Source organism: Falco naumanni, chromosome 3 (assembly GCF_017639655.2).
Source record: "Falco naumanni isolate bFalNau1 chromosome 3, bFalNau1.pat, whole genome shotgun sequence".
NCBI classification, from domain to species: Eukaryota; Metazoa; Chordata; class Aves; order Falconiformes; family Falconidae; genus Falco; species Falco naumanni.
The window spans coordinates 66,851,391-66,871,833 of NC_054056.1; the positions used below are offsets into that span (position 1 = coordinate 66,851,391).

General features: G+C 44.9%; 1 protein-coding gene across 1 annotated transcript in view; it reads left to right on the plus strand.

Annotated features, from left to right (window-relative positions):
* TAF4B (TATA-box binding protein associated factor 4b) overlaps positions 1-11,878 on the plus strand; it is a 74,344-nt gene extending 62,466 nt beyond the window's left edge. Inside the window, exon 15 of the mRNA XM_040586670.1 lies at positions 10,450-11,878. Within this exon, the coding sequence (XP_040442604.1) occupies positions 10,450-10,617 (168 nt within the window). The 3' untranslated portion in view covers positions 10,618-11,878. The remainder of the gene's footprint in view (positions 1-10,449) is intronic.
* Positions 11,879-20,443: the final 8,565 nt, after the last annotated feature.

A 20,443-nucleotide genomic window follows, 5' to 3' on the forward strand; every position in this document is an offset into this window, starting at 1 on the left:
GAAGGAATCTGTATCTAAACAAGCTGCATAAAGCAGCATTCCCAGCTTTTGAGCAGCTATTCTTCCCTTCTTTGATTTTTTTTTTAATGCACTTACATATGAAGTTGATGGTATAGGGTTTTGGGGTTTTTTATAATACGACTGGAAAAACTTGAAGAAATTAGTCTAGCGCAAGAACAGTTAGCCCAATTCTTTTCTCCTTTTCCCTAAGCTTATATCAAGCAACTATTCCTGTTCTTCATAGTGGTTTTCTGTTAATTATTGCCGGATTTGTTTCTGAATATTTAACAAGTCTGCCTGTTAGGTACTTTCAGTTATTTCTCATCATCTGTGATGTGTCTGCTTTATTAAAAGCTTCGTAAGTTTGTGCCAAAGTGAGACAGATAACAGTGTTGCTATTGAAAGGTGGTGATCCATTATTTTCATTGCCAATTTAGAAGAACATGGACATAATGTGCCTAAAACTGACCATAAACTTGATGACTTGATAGCCTTTCATTGTCACAAATTCACCTGCTGTATTTTAAGATGCTTCTCATATAGGTTCCCTTTCTAGACTGAGTTGTAAGGGCAATAGGTGAAAGTAATTCTACCAGTGAAACTACTTTTGTTTCTCACATGCAATCTTGCATTCCAGTGCCTAGTACTTAGGCTTCATGCTACCGTAAAGCAATTCACTGCAGACCTTTTTCTTTTCTTTTTTTGTGAAATTATGCAGGATAGCAAACTTGAGAAGGATGTTTAGACTTAGATGTTTAAGTGTCCCAATATATCTGAGCAGGATTTATAAAAGGCTTAAGACTTCTTCTGTAGACTAATGAATGTTTTTTGAAAAACACTCTGTAGTTCAAGAAGCAGAACATTTGTAATACATTCATGATAACATGGCAAAACACCCTGAGCAGTAAACAACATTCCATTCTTCAGAGATGAAAGAAGGTCTTTGAAACTGAAAGCAAGTACAACATGGCCTTAGGCTGATACACATTTGGGCATCTTTAAAATCATCATTTTGGGCAACTTGTCTGAGAATAATTTAAACAGGCAGGATGTACTTTCTCATTTCAAATTGCAAATAGAGACAGTTTTACTCTCAAGTAATCTTAAACGTCAGAACTTCCTGACATTTATGCAATGGCAAGGAGTAAATCTGTGTCTAATACTCCTGTGACCTTTTTTTTTTTTTTAAAAAAAAAAAAAAAGTTATTCCTGAATATGAATGATCCTTCGACAGTATTGAATGAAATCACTGATGCTAACTGCGTTACATTTTTTAACAACTTCAAATTCCCTTGGATGACATTCTTTGTACAATGTTTGTATCTCTTATGTCCACGTTAGAGCAAAGTTGACTCTGGTTCAGCTTCTTTTTATTGTTGCCTGCTGTGATAATTAATGGAAAGGAATTGTTTCAAGCCTTTATTGGTGTAAAATGAAGGTATTTGAGGAGACAGGGAGGAAATAATCAGTTGCAGTATGTATTAAAGGAGTGAAACGCTGTAAGCAAATTTTTTACGTATTTGCATTTCTTTATTCAGTACCAAAATGTAATGGGTAGTGGAAGAGTGCCGCTCAGCAAACTGGGTTGGTATGGATCTGCTACCTTCTGTTGCAGTAAGGGTGATGGCTAAGAACAGCATTTCGTTAGCATACCGTGTTTCCTTTCTCCACGAAAGTATCTGTGTGTAACTGGGATGGTTCTTCAGCCCTAGGTATCTGTTTCTCCGTGCTGTGCCACCACCTGGCTTTGCACCTCTTCTGGAAAGTCTGGGGATAGTTGAATGCCTGATTCCTGCACGTTGGTCTTACCTTGTTCTCTGAAATGTTTCTGTCTTTACTTGGTCTTTTAAGGAGACCTATTATGGATTATTTTGATCTGGGAACTAGAACATGTGGTGACACAAGCATGTACATTACAGCAGCCACATCACCTCATAGTGTGGCAGGTAACAAATAGAGAAAGAAGTTCTTTCCTTGGCCCAGAGGAGTGTCATGTCTGTCAACTAATGTGGACCTAAAGGCAATGTAAAAAACTGTAAACTATATCTTGCTGTGATTATTGCTTATATAACTTGAAATAGCAGTAGGGGCAAATCTGTGATGATCGTGGAATGAAAAATAAGACTAACACTCTAGACCTAATGGGGAAAAAAAAGACATCAGTATAATGGGAATTCTTTTCCCCTTCTTGTTGGAAACACTCCTTTGGGTAGTTTTGCATGTTCTCTTCACTGCAACTTAACATTTGAATAGTATTGTTCAGTAAGAGTAATTTGAGAAAGCCCTGGTAAGAAAATCCTTCTATTGTGAAAATGTGTTAATTGGTGCTACTTGTATTCCAGAGGTGGTAATATCTTCATCTCTCTCATTCTGTTCCCTCTGGACCAGATACGGTCTTTTGGATACAATGAGGGGGAGAGGCCTTTGGATTTGATTCATATGTGGTTTTGGGTTTGTGTATTTTTTACCCACCTCTTCCCCACTCCCTGTTTTGGGGCATGTGGAGAACAGTCATGAATTAAAGGGTGGGAAAAATTGAAAAATAATTCATCTTGAGAAGGGAGAACACTTCTAAAACAAATCAGAAAAAAGTAAACTTGAAGCCACAGACTAATTTTTCCAATTCTGTGTTCTGTTTCATAGTTTTTATTGGTTGGTAACATACTCTGTAATGTTTCTAATACTGAGAAATAGTCATGGATTTTTTTGGATTAAGTTTAACTGCTTTTCTGATGACAAAGCTATTTTGGAAACAGCGGTTGGTAACATACTCTGTAATGTTTCTAATACTGAGAAATAGTCATGGATTTTTTTGGATTAAGTTTAACTGCTTTTCTGATGACAAAGCTATTTTGGAAACAGCTTTGTCTCATTCTCACTGTAACTAGAGTCACAGAAGTCTGAAAACCCTTGCAGATATTTAAAGCTTTTTTCTGTGAGGAAACAGACTTGCAGGTCTGAGTCCTCAAACTTTCTTTCCTTCTAGCCAAAGGTGTCCTGGGTCCAAGGTCATCTTTGATTTTCAACTAAGAGTAGTGTATTTGTGTGGTATCACACAGCAGGGAGGAAAAAAAAGGTAGGACTCTGAAAGTAGAGTTAGGAGACTGGGTGTTACTCTTATGGGAAGACTGTGGTTGGACCATTCTACTTTATACGGGAAAATTTAGTTGTATGCCTGCACTTCTGTGTAATTGGGGCGGGGGGGGGGCGTACTGCTTGCTTCTCATCTGTTTTCTGGCTCAGTAACACATTAACTACTTGGAAGTGATGCAGTCTGTCTTGGCCTGAAATGCTGTGGGTGGCGTGTCCTTCACTTGCCACCTTCCAGGTTGGTTGCATTGACTGACTTAAGGGTAAATCTTGTGTCTTCTCTTTCTTTTTGCCTGATCGAACAGCAAATGAAATTTCCTCCTTCCAGGTACTGCTTGGGGCTGCTCTATCCACTGCCAAGACTAGCTGCTCTGTTAGCAAGTGTGAGTCTTGCCTTGCCACCCGTAGTCTAGCTCTACTGTGGAAACAGGCTACTGCAGGTAGCTGCTACAGAAGTAAATGATGCAGCTGATATCCTGGGGTCAGTGCAGAGCCATTCAAGTACTTTCTTTCTGTCAAAACTCCTAGCTCTGGCCAAACATACTTAAAATAATGTGATACTTCCAGAGTGATACACATCTAATACCACAGTCCATAAATAAGCTTGTATTCTCCTTCTGAGGAGAAGTTTGACAAGAAGTGGGAGAAATGTCTTGTTTACCACACTGGTCATTGTTCCATTTTTACTATTGATTGTGGGTGGAGGAAACAAGCTTGTCATCTTCTCTTCTAGGGCTAGGTCTCTGTCACATCTGATCATTGTTAGGAGAACTTAAAGTTGCCCTTCTTGCTTTACAGCTTAGGATGCCGGTGTGCATGTTGATTAAACATATTCTGTATATGGTACTTGTTTAAGCTTTGGAAACGCTCTTCAGGATGACCTAGGAAGAGCTAAACCTTTGAGCAACAAGTCCTTTTCTGCAGAATGAAAGAAAACCTCAACTCTTCCAAATGACCAGGGGAGCAAGATGTTTGTTTTTCCACCATGTGACAATCAAATTGCTTTCATTTTTTTGGCATTTGCAGGAAGAATGTGTGATAGTTAAGGGATATGTGGCTTTACGCTCTTATAAGCAGCAGCTGTAGAAGTTACTGCCACCTTTTTGGCCATGAACCCTTGTGATGAGAGGACACACTAGTTTAATTCATCAGCTTCAGTATTGATGTTAAGGATGTGACTGTGTCTAAATGTGAATTAAATGCAGAAGTTGGTGCTGCAGTGAATGATGATAGGTTTGCTGCACCTTGTACATCCATGGGGTGCAGAGAGACTGCTGCCTGGTGTTCGGCATTGGTTCGTGATAGTCTGCTAAAGTATTTTCTTAAAAGCTGCAGAAAATGAATTTAAAAGCAATCACTTTAAATTGGACCTAGACTACTTGTATGCAAGTAGATGTTCAGAGCCAGGCTACAAAATCTATTTCTACACTTGAGGGGTTTCCCTCTCTTTCTCTGTGTCTCTTTCTGTCTCTACCACACCACCCGTTCCTCCAGCCCATAGTTCTAAAGTGATACAAGAGGGGTGTTTCTTTTGTCTACTTTGAATATGCTTAATATGTGCAGACTGTTAATTTCAGCTGCTGGTTCTTATTCAAGTTATCGACAGTTGAAGTCTACAGTGTGGTTGTACCTTTGGGGAAGAGGGGATCTAAAAATGTTACTGCAATTACAAAATACGGCTTCAGCATCTTACTTATGTGCTGCAAGACCTAGCTAAGCACAGCCCTGTCAGCTGGAGAGTTTCAGTTTCAACGCTGTGTTTCCTGACTGCTGTCAGTCTAGGCCATACACTTGATGTGAATTTTTTCCCATGTAAATAGGCAAAAATATTCTCGTCTGCCATTCACACACTTCAGAAACACAGTCCGTTGGCCCATATCGTGCCTTCTCTGTGCTAGAGATGAACTTAATTCTTCTTATGTGCGAAAGATATCTGCAATTTAAATGACTAATTGCGTTGTAGCTTTAGGCTGAACATATTGGTAACGCGTGCAAATGTTGATGACATGTGAAGGGTCAAGAGATTTATAATTTAGTTGACAATACACTGCTTAAAATGATGTGGCAAAGAGCCAGAAAATTTCAGCTTAATAATTGTCTATTAACTAACATGACATATTTGTATAGTATTCATTACCTCCAGGTACAGATTAAGCATCTGATGTACCCATACAAAGTGACATGCGTACATGAATCTTGGGCATAATAGTGAATAAACTGACATTGCATTCACAGTAATTTGTTTCAATATGTAAAACACGTTGTTGCCTACGTTTGAAAGGACTTGTAGGAATGTTGCAATGAAATCTGAGGAAAAACGTGTAGTTGAATAGCGTTCTCTATTATATAGTTCTGACAGCTTCATGAGGCGGCTTTGTAGGCTGCAGATAACATCATAAATATACATGTGTGTTTTCAGCTGCACGAGAAGCAGCCTGGAAACAGAGATCTAAGCCTTTCAGACATCGGCTTGATCTACCCTGATGGTCTGTAAGGTTAAAAGAAAAAAATAACCCCAAAACCCCAATGACCTGATGCAACCAACTTTATTTTTAACAAAGAATCATATAAATATTGGTTAACGTAGTATTGTGAATGTGGGAGTATTTCTGTCAGACCAAGGCTTTTTAAAATAGTCAGCATCAGTAGGCTGGCTTGTCACCAAAGTAATATCAGCTTCTTTCACTTTGTTCTCGCTGGCCTAAATTAGACACTTATTTGTACAAGCAAAACTGTCACAATTTTGACAGGGTCTCTTTGTGTTCCCCCTTGCTGTTGGGGCAGATCCAGGGAAGGTTTGAGTATACCACAATATGTTAATGGCTTTTTAACCGTGTCCCCACCCCCCCGTGAAACAGGAACGTGTTCAGTGTTTTACAGCTGGGAAACTAACGTACAGGGTACACTAGATACCACTGACCTCAGTGTGACAGCAGGTGACAGAGCTGGGGGTTAAACCTGGGTGCTTTTGCTCCGGTTTACTATGTGCTCTTACCACCTTTCGAGAACGTCTCTGCTGCACACGGCTGTAGTTTTTCAGTGTTTGGAGATGTCATTGAAAACTGACTCATGACTTTGCTTCCTTCTGCTGCTGGTATTTTTATAATGTGCAGCAGAGGTGCAATGACAGTTTGCTCTCTTGGGATCTTGACTCTGGGACTGGGATGTGTTTACGCCACACCAAAAATTGAAATGAGAACTCTTGGCTTAGTTTTTAACATTTGACTGAACACTCTGCTCCCTTAAAGTGCCCCACTCTCGAGTTTAAAATTTTGAATGTGGTTGGTGTGAAGCCATTGAATTTGAGAAGGGAGCGTGTACTCTGCTGGGAACAAGCTCACTGAGCCTGACCTAGACTTGGTGGGAAGGTGTCTGCTGACCCCGCTGAGCTTTGTGTCAGGGTCTGTAAAATAGCTCTGAGCAACTCTTGACACCCTTGTCAGTACCTGTGATCCACACTTGTAGGTCACATGCTCCAGATGCCTTGGGGACTAGGAGTAAGGTGGTGATGATAGCTTGGGTAAAGGAAGAGCCTTGTCGGGAGCTGTGGCTCTGTATCAGCTTCACTCTCGCCTTTTCAGAGTTGGTATTTAATTCTCGATCCAGCCACTGGAGAGAGCTCTACAGATCCTAAAACAGGCGCTGGGAGCAAACTCTCAACAAAACTAGCTGCACAACAGGGGGGCACTATAGCAGGAGCTCTGCGGTGTGCTCTGCTGCCACCATCAGTGGGAGTAACCGATCTCTGTCAGGTGTGTATAAAAGGTTCTAAGGATCAAGAACGGGCGACAGGGTATTGCTTTGCCAAAGTTGCTGTTTTGACTCGACCCAGAGGATAGGCCAAAAGCGGGACTGCTGCGGTTGTGGCCCCCTGGGGCTGGGTTTTAAGCCAGCTGGTGGTCTCAGTGCTGTAAAGGGTGGTTTGCAGTGGTGCAGTATCTTATCTGGCTTACGAACAAGGTCTGTCAGCTGTTGATACCCAGGTTGAGTGGCAGTATCTATGCTGATAGTTACCCTTCCTGGGCTGCACGTTTCAGTGTCATTTCCCTATTGGAAGGAAAGCGGAGTGCTGGGGGTTGAGTGAAAGGCAAGAACTTCAGGATATGGCTGATGTCTTCCAGCCTCCCCTCTGGAGAGCAGGAGTGTTCCCAATTAAAAAAAAAAAAAAAAGACAAAAACAAACAAACAAAAAAAGCAACCAACAGATAAATTGAAAAAAAGAAAAAACAAAGTTGCTAGTTAAGACGCTAATAAGATGTTGCAGCAGCGGGGTGCAGTCTGGCTGCAGTACCCTTTGCTAGAGTTGGTCCTACAGGGTTGCGTTTTATATTCACTTACCTCTGTACTTGTCTGTGGCCTGGTTGAAAAAGCTGGGTTTTGCTTCCTCTCTGAAGAGGCTTACAAAGCTGTCTTGGGGTATGACTGAAGAATTCTGCAGTGAAGAATCCCCCAGAATAGCAAGATGCAAGTGGATGCTGCCCAGCTGGCAGGAATGTAATAGAGATGCCTGGGCGCAAGGATTGCACTGGTGGTGTTCTAACCAGGGTATTCAAGGTCTCAAAAGCAGCATGGGGGAGCTTCTGTGCAGGAAGGGGTACATGAGAGGTAAAGGAGAGGACTTCTGACTGTTGCCTAGGGCCAGACAAGATTGACCTGCTGCCCACCAGGAACTTGCTCAAGAAGAGGCTCTGAAAACCGAGCAGCAGAGGACACTCCCCCTAAAGTGTCCCTGGATAGCTCAGAGTTGGGCACTTCTTAAATAAGGCCTTGGATATTAACAGAGGTGCCTGGGATGCTTCCTTCTGATGTGCAGGTGGCCTTTTAACTTCAAGTGTTTTCACTTTTGGGTCTCCAAATGTTGTATTACAAAAAGGCAGTGTATCACCCTCCACTGCTTTGTCCAAAGTCCAAAACAAAAACAATAAAGGCCAGTGTTTCAATGCAGCTGTGGAAGACAGTAGGTAAAAGGAGTTTGTGCTCATTCCTGTACAAACTTATTTCAGTGTGAGTTCTCCAACACAGTCCCAATCTGGGCTGGAATGACCTGGGCCAGGGGTCCTCAAACTACGGCCCGCGGGCTGGATACAGCCCCCCAGGGTCCTCAGTCCGGCCCCCGGTATTTACAGACACACACACACACACCCCGCCGGGGGTTGGGGGGGGAAACCAAGCAGCCGCAGATGGCTGCCTGCCACTGCATCCGCGCGCCGGCCCCCTGGTTAAAAAGTGTGAGGACCCCTGGCCTAGGCTGTTGGCTTCTTTAGTTTTACATCATCACGTGCTTTGAGAGAAAGACCTTTTACTTTAACTTGTCTGTGGTAGCAGCTGTTGGTTTAGATATATTCAGTAACTAGTCAAAGAGCCCCTGGCCCCTGAAATGCTGTACTCAGTAGCTCTGATAAGTGTGATGCTACGCGAAACTTAAAAGTATGAACTGGCTGCCTTGGCAAACAGTTCAGGATAAGCTTTGGCTTTGGATGTGGTATTACAGCATAACATCACTTTATGTCTCTGCGCTGCACTGGGCATGATGGGTAAGAATTTACGAATAAACAAATCCACAACTCTCTCTCAAACGCAGGCAGCTTGGCATTTCTGCCCTATTGTAGCATCTTGCAGCTCAAACAGCTTCCAAAGCAGGCTGGCGGATTTGTGCTGCCTGCCTCCTCTTTGTTAAGGGACTGAGCAGATTTGAGGTGGCTTTGTTTGGTGTCTTTTTAAAGGTAAGACTTCTAGTCTAATGACTATTTAGAGAGAAAATACTTTCACCTCAATAAAGTTCTTTGAATTATAAAGGACATTGCTGTTGGGTTACTGAAAACCCTTGGGGTTTGTTTCATTTATAACATTGCCTCAGGCCTTCTGCTGCATCCTGTTGGATTGACCTCCTTTTCAACCCGTGCTGGCAGCGGCATTGCAGAACTATCTTTTTCCCTGGATCCTTCAGTGCTGTCATATGACAAACTTGAACTGTGACCCTTTTGTGTCTTACTAGGACAGCAGTGCCCTCTCTGTGCGATGTGGCCAGCAGTCTTCCCCATGCATGCATTTGTTCCAAGCCATTTAACAAACTGAAAGTTTCAAATGATGGCATTTCATAGTGTTTAATAGCATCGACTGTAAAGCAAATGAAATGGTGCTGAATACCCCGCATGCTGCTAGTAAGAAATACAGCATCCATTTCTGTAATATGCCCTGGGTTTTCAGTGGTTGGTGTGTGCTCTCTGGTGAATCTCTTTATTTTTTTTAAAATAAATTTTGATGCTTCCCCCCTAAAAACAGTAGTAGTCACTGCTATAGATAGTCCAACACTGGTATTTGTTTCTAATATATTGGGGGTTTAACCAGCTTTTTCTAAGCAAAGTGGGCAAAGTCATTTTGCTGAAGTCTTGCAGAGAGTGTTAGGGTAAGAATTGATATAGTTAACACAGCATCCAAGCAACACCATCTCCAAGTGGTGTTGATGCTGGCAGGCATTGCCTTGCTGAAGTTACAGAGACTGAGCACTTGTATTTGTACAAATTGCATTCATTACCAAGAACCCTCCAGTAGTGATAAGAGACTGGCTGTGTAGATTGGCTCCAAGATAAGTAGCCAGTCTATTGTGCAGTGCATGGTAATCTTCCTCCTCCACGCCCCAATAATAAATCTTGGGGCATTTTGGAATGTGTGGGGGTTGCTCATTCTAGTAGCCTGAATGTATAACTACTAAACATCATCATCTTTTACCTATTTTGCTTTCATAACCAAGCAAGGCAGCCGACTCAGATGGATAGGCTCAGATACAGTCAGTGTTCTGAACACGTGGATGCTTCAACCATGTGTGTTTGTTCCTCCCTTAAAGAGCAATTCACGGGTGATGGCCAGGGTAAAAGTTTCTCCCAGCCATGCTCCAAGGCTAGAGCCCACTCACAGTGATGGTTTTCTTCAAGAAGAGATGTCAACTTCTGGAGCTTGGGCATTTGCAAGTGGGAGTAATAGCTGTGCACAACCTGGGGCTCTGCACAGGAGTTATGGTAGTACCTTCTTCATAGTTGGCTTGTCCTTTCTCAGTGCAAGCGTCTATGTCGTATGATTTCAGCGAAACAGCAGTTATTTGTCGTGCCATAATAATATAGTTTCAAAGAAGGATAGAATTTTCTGTTTGCTTTGACTGAAATAAACCATCAGCCTGCAAGTGCTTGCTTTGTCTTGAAAGTATTTAACGTGTGAGAACTTCTGGATTTTCAACATGTAAAGCTGAACACCAGAAGGCTAGTTTTATTCTAGTAGGCAGTATAATCGAACCAGTTTTGTTGAAAACTTCTATTTATATGCAATTCTAATCTTTTTTTTTTTTTTTCTCTCTCCTCCATTTAGGGTTTGAATGGCAATGGAATTCCTCCTGGATCATCAGGTTTTAGCCTTACCAAACAGCTGCTCTGTCCAAGAATAACCCGTGTCTGTCTCAGGGACTTGATATTCTGCATGGAACAAGAGAGGGAGATGAAGCATTCTCTGACCTTGTACCGTGCTCTTCTGAAGTGATCTGAATTTTACATTTTACCTTGCTGTCTACTGCCAAAGAAAACACTGAAGCATCGTTGCACTGTCTTGAAATTCCAATTTCTGGAAGATGATCCGTTGTAAGGATAACTCTTGTTTACAGATAAACATTTTTATTAAATACCTAACCTAGCACCTGTAGGGGTTTTAATAATATTTGGCTTAAACCAGTCTGTAAACCAGTGAAAACACTGAGCTGCACACACAAGCACCTGACTACCTGCTTGCATTTAACTGTCTTGCAGGCTCTGAGGGCTTGATACATGTCCCTGGTTTATGTATGTCGCTTGCATTGGTACGCCAGAGTCTGCAACATCTGTTCTACATGTAGTGCCTTCTTCTAATCCAACCTTATTTAGGGAAACAACACTTCAAAAGAACTTCATAGCATGGCAACTTACTTAATCGCGAGCCAGCAGTCAGTCAACATGCTAATGTATTGCCTGTCTGACTCAGCATCTTAATTTTTCTCGGTTTAGAATTACTATTGGATACTCGCTTGTGGAGAGCAAAGTAGCAAGCAAAAGGAATGAGGGGTGCTTTCTCCCCCTCACCTCGCCCCAGCTGCCTTCCCCCTTTCCTCTGAGAAAATGACTGAGGGAAGGTGAACAAATTGTTGTTCTTGTGATTGAAGTACATCAGACAGTGTAGTTAGGGCATACTTCGATGTTCGGGGACCATATGGAGTTACTAAACTTGAATACAGGGAGTGAAAGACCCTAAAAAGGAGTGGTAAACAGAATAAACAGTTTATGTTTCTGTAGATAGAAAAAATAGCATTGAACTTTAGCATAGATGTAGAAAGAAATGAACAAAAGCAACCTGTGCTGACAAGGGAAAACTTGAGATGCCTTGAAACTTTGCAGCTGGAGACTGTCTTAAGGAAAAAAAGCAGTGTTTGCAAAGCACAGGATTCACTGCTTTGTTTAGGATATTGGTTTAATACGTTGATGCAGTGTGACGGGGAAACTTCCCCAGCAGAAAGTATTTAGACAAGTTTCCTGCTTTCTATTCAGTGAGGAGGAGGACTCCAGATTATTAAGACTGCAAGAATAGATTCAAAGATTTTCTACTTGCTGGTAAGGACTGCCTTGTGGTGGAAGGAAAACCCTCTGGGTTACCCTTCTCCGTAGCCTCCAAGCGTTTTGCCTCTCATGACACAATGCTGTAGAGCAGGGGTCCTCACACTTTTTAACCAGGGGGCCGGCGCGCGGATGCAGTGGCAGACAGTCATCTGCGGCTGCTTGGTTTCCCCCCCAACCCCCGGCGGGGGGGGGCGGGGGGTTCTGTAAATACCGGGGGCTGGATTGAGGACCCTGGGGGGCCGTATCCAGCCCACGGGCCATAGTTTGAGGACCCCTGCTGTATAGCATGGCTGTTTCCCAGGACCGGTGGGAAAGGCGCTGACTGCATTGAACGGCTTCCTGCTGAAACTATTTTGGTTTAAGGAACAAGCTTCTTCCTGTGGTTATTCAGCATGCTACTTCAAAACTTGAAATGATGATTCAAACACCCTCCAATGTCAGAACCACTGCTGATAGTTACCAAATTGAGTAAGTTTTGAATCGGTTATGTGTTTTTTGTTGGAAGAGTAGTAAACAAATCTAGTAAATGATTGCTGTAAATTATTTATATATGTATATATAGCATATATATATATATAAAAGAAAAGCAGTACTTTGACTAAGCTATAGTTTGCAAGATATTGATGGCATCAGGCAAAATTGTTTTGTATAATTAAATGCTTAGCTTTACTTTTTATGTAAAGTGCAGCATTTTCCATATTTGTGTACTGTATCTTATCGATCAGATGTTTAAAATTATTTTAAATACTGCATTAAAGCAATTATTTTATTAAAAATAATAAATTGGTAACTTTGTTTTCTGACGTGAGAAATTCAGCGTCTGAAGTTGTCATCACCATGACTAATGGCGTGGCTCTGAGAGCAAGCCCCGGCTATCTGCCCATCACAGTAATTGGTACAGTTGTCTCACGTGACTTACCAATGATAAGCATCTATATTTTAAGGTTTTTAAACAGAACTGGGTGACAGAGGGAAGGATTACTTGAAGTGGGAGGAGGGAGTGGACAGGGAGAAAAAGCAACCTTTCACTTGTCTGATTTCCCCCAGTCAGTCAGCATGGAAGCTGGGGTTTTGGTTTGTTGGTTTTGGTTTTTTTAACAGCTGGGCAGAGGTGAGAGCTTTGCACTTGTTCTGGGAAGTAAAACCACAGGAACCGTCTCAGACTTCAGCAATGTGCAGTGGAAGCATTGTCCCAAATTATTTTTAAAGCAACTGGCAATTAATTAAGTGCAGGTTGGAGAACAAAGATGAGCATCTGCATATTGGCCTGCCTCTTCGTCTTCTTTAAAGCAATGCAATACTAACATGAAAGATGTTGGAGAAAATAAATTAACTGATAAATAGATGTATCAAGTATGATAGATAATTCAAGTGTTTTTACAGCCTGCCTGTGGTGTAGATTGCATGCTTTCATTGCTGCCATAGCAAGTTGTCGCTTTCACCAGGAGTTCCTCCCTGTGTGCCGCTTCTTCCCCCCTGCCCCAGACAGACACCAAACCCAAAAACTTTATCCTGTAAGGAGTAGAGTAGTAGACATTTTCAGAAAGGTTTTTTGGCAGGTCTTTGGGCCTAATTTCAGATAGGGACAGATGAGGCCTTGGTGAAAAGGCTAAAAATGTTTGTCTCCCTCCCAAGGGTTCAGCCTGCCTCTCATTCAAGTTTAGCTTTGCTTCTGAGAAAAGTGTCCTCTAAAGTGGCATTTCGGAGACACTTGGGCTCTGCTCAGCCATGCCAGTAGTTAGGGTTCACTTCCCCCCTCTTCCCCAGTCTTTCTGCACTTTATGAATGGGGGTTTAGTATTCCCATAAGATGATGAGGGCAAACCCTGCCATCATGCTCCTTTGCCTCTGAGTTCTCGGTGTGCTCATGCTCAAGCTTGGGAACTGAGCAGCAGAGCCACCTATGCCACCGATGCTGCAAGGGGTCTAAAGCTTGCTCCAGCCACTTCTTGCTGTCCAGATGGCCTACGAGCCTGGTGGCTATTTCTGATGGACCAAGCTGCCTGGGCAGCTACCCCTGTCGCTCACGTATTCAGCCTTTAGAGAAAACAGTGTATACAGCTGTGGGGAGAAAGCTGTTGTTGCTGGCTCCGACTACTACTATCTTAGTAGCATAGTATGCCAAGTTTTGTATGTTACGTGGTGACAAAAGGGCCCTGTACTTTCTCCTCCAGCTGCTGTTTTTTCCCTTTATTGCCATTTTCAAATCTTGCCACTGAATCCAGCCCTTTGCACTGTCTTTGACTCCAGCTTTTCCCTTCTCCCCCCCAAGGGAAGACTAGCTGGAGTGCACTAACACACCCTGCAGCTTTGTTTGAGGTTTAATGAGGAAGGTAGCGGGGGACTGTGAGACATTGCTAGATGATTCCTCAAAGCCATTGCATTCTCTTGGACACTTTGACACGAGTAGCTTAAGGCTACTGTTTGCATCAAATTGTTCTAGGCCCACTCTCTTGTAGGCACCTGTGTCCTGCCACGTGAGTGCACTGGGCTCGGGAAAAATGCTGTCAGCTGTTCTCCAGGTTCATCTCTTTGCTCTGTTCTTTGCTTTCCTCTTAATTTGTAATCACTGGGGTGAAGAAGGAAAGACTAAAGCAAACGAGGATGTCCTGAAGGGGCAGACAGTCCAAGTGATTGGACTTGGTGAAATGGGCTTGCTCCCAGCAACTTTTCAAATGAGGGCTGCTGGGTTTCTGAGGCCAAGTGCTGCACACACTTCCCTCCGCACGTAGCACACATGGTGTCTACACATGCTCCATGAGCTGGTTCCAGCCGTTGTTATCTAAAGTCCAATGGCTGGAGGCTGCAACTGGAGATAAGCACAATCTGCAGTGAAGGCTTTACTCCTTTGGTGAGTGCAAAATTGAGTGCCAAGACTGAAGAACATAGCACACTGAACCTCTGTTTTGCCACTTTTTGTACCACGCATCAGTGGCTTGTCTCACACTCATCTGGTAGAAAGGCTGCCCATCTCTGCAGGTCACAATGCCAGTGTTTCCCTTGGTGCAGGCCTTTTGTAAGCTAGGCAAGTGCCCCTTTTCGCTTTGTAACACTTTGAAGGAATAAGCAAGAAACCTTGTGTCCTGGTTTCAGCTGGGATGGAGTTAATTATCTTCATAGGAGCTACTATGGTGCTGTGCTTTGGCTTTGATGTGCGACTTTTCAGTTCCTCAGGCCTTGCTAGCGAAAAGGCTGGAGGGGCACAAGGAATGGGGAGGGGACACAACCAGGACGGCTGACCCAGACTAGCCAAGGTGGTATTCCATACCACAGGACAGCATGGCTGGTGTATATACCTGGGGGGCAGATCATTGTTCGGGTACTGGCTGGGCATTGGGTGGTGAGTGGTGAGCCCTTGCATTGTGCACCAATGTTCCTTTCTTCCTTTCCCTCTGGATTTTGTTCTTTCTCTCTCCCTTTTCATTACAACTGTTATTGTCAGTGTTATTATTGTTCTTTCATTTTTATTCTATTTCAATTATTAAATTGTTCTTATCTCAACCCTCAAGTTTTACATTCTGTTCCAACTCTCCTCCCCATCCCTCTGGGTGAGGGGGGAGTGAGTGAGCAGCTGCGTGGTACTTAATTAGCAGCCAGGATTAAACCATGACACCTTGTCTTTTCCTTCCAAATACATAGCCCTTGTTCCTGCCACCTCTTCTACAGGCATGAGCTGGTCACTCCTTGCCTGCTCTGTAGCTATTCTGGTGTGTCAGCTGCTAACTTTGCTACCCAGTCTCTCCTCAGGATCCCCTGCTTCACGTTTCACAGGTTGCCTCCAGGCAGCCTGCTTTTGAAAGGGTTTTTGCTATGAAGAAGGGAGGAAAAGGAGGATCTCCATCCTGAACTTCAAAGTTGAATGGCTATTCTGGAGTGGAAGGAGGTGGTGGTAGTGCAGGTCACATCAGCCCTGAGGTTGCTACTTTCTGTGCAGGGAGCAGATCCTCACAGGCAGTTTGTGTTTCATTGTGGCCAAGACTTCTACTGTTAAGTCCTACTTCAGTCGAGAGTTTTCTGCAAGGTCCTTGCATCAGTAGGTACTTCCTACCTTCCAAGGGATGTTTCCCTGTCAGAGCCACCTAAGGGTTTCTGCAGGAGACCTCATCAGAGCCAGTCATGTGTTCTCTTCCCCAGCCCCCATTTCACAGTCCCACAACTCTTCCAGGTATCTCCTCTTCAGTCTGTTTCTTCTTCAGAAGTAGGAAGGGGTGTAAAGCCATGTCTTGTGTGATTCAGGTGGACGCTCGGTGGTATCAGGACCTGCACTGGGGTGCCAGTACTTGTTTCTCCAGGGCTCTGCCCCTCAGTACTGTCACTGAAAGGCTGCTCCCCCTGGGTCTGAGCCTTGGTGGGAGGGAGCAAAGGGGGTCTTCTTACGTGGGTACTGCTAAGGCAAAAAGTCATCTTCATCTCAGCAGCTTGGCATGCATGGTCCTGCTCCGCAGGCTTTACTTGAAGAACTGCAGTCATTGGGAAGCAGTTCCTCTCTCCACCAGATCACAGGGAATATTATTTTTAATTCTATTTGGAAGGAAGAATTATCTGACAGATCATCTGTATCTGTTTTTGAGAGTTAATTCATAATTATATGTAGTTCCCCAAGCTTCTTGAGATATTTGCACTTTCACTTTGAAGTGTTTAGCATGATGGGGTTTAGTATTTACAGTTATTTGAAGGTGTTTCTTATTTCTGTCCTTAGAAGCTGGAAAGGAGGAGGGGGGAGTATTTTTTTTCAAGTAATTATGAATGAATGTATGTGTACTCTGTGTGTATAAGAATGGCTAAGTAACTTTTTAAAAGTAATACAGCACTTGTAAAGACTGAGTTATAACAGCTCCCAGGTGTGAAACTGCAGCAACAAGCAGAGAGGAAGGAAGAAGACAAATTCCTGAAGAGGTTGCAAGTTTTAATATCTTAAAATCCTTTGATACCTTTGTGCAAAATTGGGCAGAGAATAAAGACTCCCTTGAAGAGCTGATCAGCAGGACTTCTCAAGAAGGGAGGGTAGGAAAAGAAGAAGGTACTCGGAGGGTCGAAGACAGAGCTTGCTCCTTTCTCCAGGAGCTTCAGTGATACCTTTACATGCATTCTGGCAGAGGCTTTCATTTATAGAAACTACAAAAAAGGGCCTTTCTAGAAAAAAAAAGAAATCCATCAAAGTAGGTGGGTATGTGTATGCATGCTATGTATTTAATGAAGCAGGCTTATTAAGGAAGAAATCCTGGAAACATTGGTGCCTTTTCAATGCAGTTTTCATTCTTAACTTCATGTCTCTTAAAATTTGGAGAAATCCTCCGCAATCAGCTCATTCTCTCTTTGAAGGGGTGGCAAGAAGGATTATTGCCAGCTGCAGCCCACTGCTGAGGTCCAGCCGTAGCGCTGAAGCACTGCGGGATGCAGGACGGGGGCACATGTGCTGTCCACAGGAGTCGGTGGCCTGACTGATGCTGAAGGAGGAGGCTGGAATGAGCAGAAGCTGTGTAGATACAGTAGATACCAGAAGCTGCGTAGATACAGCATGGGCTATTCAGCATCTCAGACCTGAAGCAATTTTCCTCTACCAATGTGAATAAACCGTGGATGGAGGCTTACGGGCCGTGTGAGCACCTGCCTTGTGTCGAGCCGATACGGTAATCAGGGTTGTGCTCCCTCTTGTCAGGGCCAGGGCTGTAATTTTCTGCGCCCTGCCTTTCACCAGCTGATTCATTAGCCCTTTGCAGCACGGCTGGCAGGTGGTGCGAACTCAAACAGGCCTCATCTCACACAGCGTCTTTGCTTCTAATTTGAAAGCTTTAACCTTCTTTATTACAGGGGAAAAAAATTGAAAGTGACCCAAACTTCAGGCACAGAGGGCAAATATTAAAAGTAAGGTTGGTTTTGCCTTTGAAATTTCTTGCTTCTTAGAAACTGTTGGTGAGTGATGCCCCAGAGCTGGGGAGGATGGCTCCAGAAAGAGATCCCCTCGAGTGTGCCATCAGCCCTTCACAGCAGTCTGCTGGGGATGCTGAAACAGAAATCAGTGTTTCGAGTTTTTTTTCCCATGCCGTAAAGAAGAACCTGTGGGAAGGTTCTGCCTGTGTCCTTACACAAAACCAGGATATCCAGTAATTAGTGAAAGATACCTCCAGGGCAAGCTCAAATTTTGCAACACTTCCCAAGGCAGGGAAAATGCCCTGGGCTAGGGCAGTGTTGGGAAGAGAGTGAGTCAGGAGGCTTTTTTTTTTCTTCTTTTTTTCTCTCTATAGTCTTGATCAAGTCAAAACTTCAGAAAACTTTGCAGGGACCCAACTGTTCCAGACCTCCTATACCTGGGTGAGGCTCCTCCACCTCCTGAGGTAGACAGCTGCCTCTTCAGGCTTTTTTTTTTCTGTAACAGGCTACACTTTTGCAGTCCTGAGCTGCAGCTGTGCTTCTGACGGCAGCTGGGAGCGGGGAAGCCGAGCTGACCTCAGGGTCAGCATCCCTCAAGGGAGGAAGCCGGGGGGCACAGCCCAGCCCTTGCAGGGTCCAGGGACAGGGTGCTGCTTCTTTTGGTGATTTCCCCCTCCCCTGAGAAACACAGGTTTCTGCTCAAGGAGGGATTTAAAACTCTGTATAGGGGCCACCTGCCTCGGGCAGCACTTCAGCACCTAGAAGTCGAAGCAGCCTAGGGTTCGGGCAGGGTGGGTGGCATGGGGGCAATGGCTGGTGGGAGCTGGCGGCAACTTGCCCGTGGCCCCTGCGCAGGGACCGGGTGCCGGGAAGGGCGGTGGGGCTGCGCTGGCAGAGGTGCCTTTGGGAAGCCTCCTGCTTGGCGGAGGGCCCGGAGGATCCAGCACCGCCCTGCTGCCCTGGGGCCGCCGGGCATGCCTGGCCCAGCCCAGCCTGCCAGGGGCCCACCGAGCTGCTGCGGGACTGCCCTGCGCGCCAGGCTGGGGTCCGGTGGCCCTTGGCCAGAGGGTGGCCTTGGAGGCGGGTGGGTGGGAGGCCTGGCTGCGGGGGCTTCAAGCTATCGTTGGGCTGACCGAGCCCCCTGAGTGCTCCTTGATCTGTCATGGCACTGTATGGTCAGCCTCCTCAGACGTGCCTCATGTTGAGAAGGTCTCCTCCACGAGCCAGTCTCCATCATGGGCCATGTAAGGCGCGCAAGCTCCTGACACTGAGATGTAGCACAAGTGGTCCTTGGCTTTTCGAAGGAAGATCCCTGGATGCCTCTGGCTGAGGTGCAGGTGTAGTGGCCCAGTTCATCTTTCCCACTCTTGCCTTTCATCCCCTCCAGTGGTTTCTGCGGTGTTGGATCTCCTTCCCACCTCCCTTTTACCCCACAGCCTCCTTAGTTTTGCGTTTTGCCCCCATGCTTGTGCAAAAGTACACTGTAGCGCTTCCTGCCTTCCCTTGCTGCTCTCCCTGGCCACTGCCCTTTCTCAGTGTTTTAAGCCCTGGGAACAGTTTGTAAACATGGAGTGAACTATCTGCTTCATCCAGGCACCCTCTGGTCTGGCTTTAACTTCTGTACTCAGGTGAAACCCGAGTGAAGTCCTCATGGCCAGGCAACGTCCAGACCGAGTGCTCCCACCCTCGTCTTGCACAGCTTGTTGGGCACTTCTGCTCTTCCCAAAAGCTGGCCTTCCTCTTCAGCTTCCATGGCTGCTCCGGTTCTCCTCCTCATCGCTCAAATAATCTGTTTCCCTTAGATGACTGCCATCTCTTCCCAATCTTCTTCAAGCTCACTGCTTTGACTGCCTTCCATAGGAGACATCTCCTGCACAAACGGCTCCTCAGCTGCCACTTATGTGGGCTAATGGCTCACAGATCTCGATTGCAAACCTGTTGTCCTCTACACAGGCAGAAATTGTGAGCACCTGGAGACCCCCTGGATGTGCTGAGACATTAAATCAAATTCAACAGGGCTAAAATAGGGCTCAGTTGTTGTCTCTTCCCTTGGTCTTTATTTATGACTAGGCAGCATTGCTCCTGTTGTCCTTGCCCTTTCAAGAGCTTCCAAATCTTGAACATGACTTCTGGAAAGCCTTGAGGATTGCTAGCTCCACCATCATCTCTGGCTTCCTAAGGTGTTGGAGATGCAGGTTCCCTTTTCTACAGGGGAGGACAGCTGGTGTGGAGCGGTTTTCCTTTCCTAGACCCCTGTGTGTGACTATTGCAGAAAGGAAGCGGGCTGTCCCAGGCAGCTGCAGTGGTTTTAGGTTATTAAGCTGTTCCCTTTCAGATGCCTCCTTTGCCGCAATGCCAGTAAAAACTTGCTCTTGTTGGGCTTCTGCGGCATCACAATGAATGCTGTGAGAAGGAACCCCTCGCTTCTCAGCAGCTAAAGCCCTGGGGATTTCCCTCCATCTAGTTTTGGTAGTTCCCCTTCCTGATAGGCCATCCTCTGGGGATCTACTTGGCACGTTGCTTGAAGCAGTGGAGTCCCAGAGTAGCCGGGGCTATTTATACCTCCCTAATAGTTACCATAATGAAGCCCTCTCCTGAAATTGGCTGCAAGTCCCAAACCTACCAACAAGGCCACACCTCATAGCACCTCCTGCGCCTGGCCCTACATGCTCAGACCATGCTGCTGCCCAGTTCAGGGCTGGCACCCTGCAAACCCTCTCCCTCACAGTGGGACTCCCTTTTGCTCCCTGACTGCTGTTCTGCCTTCCAGTGGGCAGGGATCCCTTGCAGGGAATGGAAAACAGTCTCCACTCCCATGGGTGTGGGATTTTGCCTTCTATCGCGCCAGTAGCA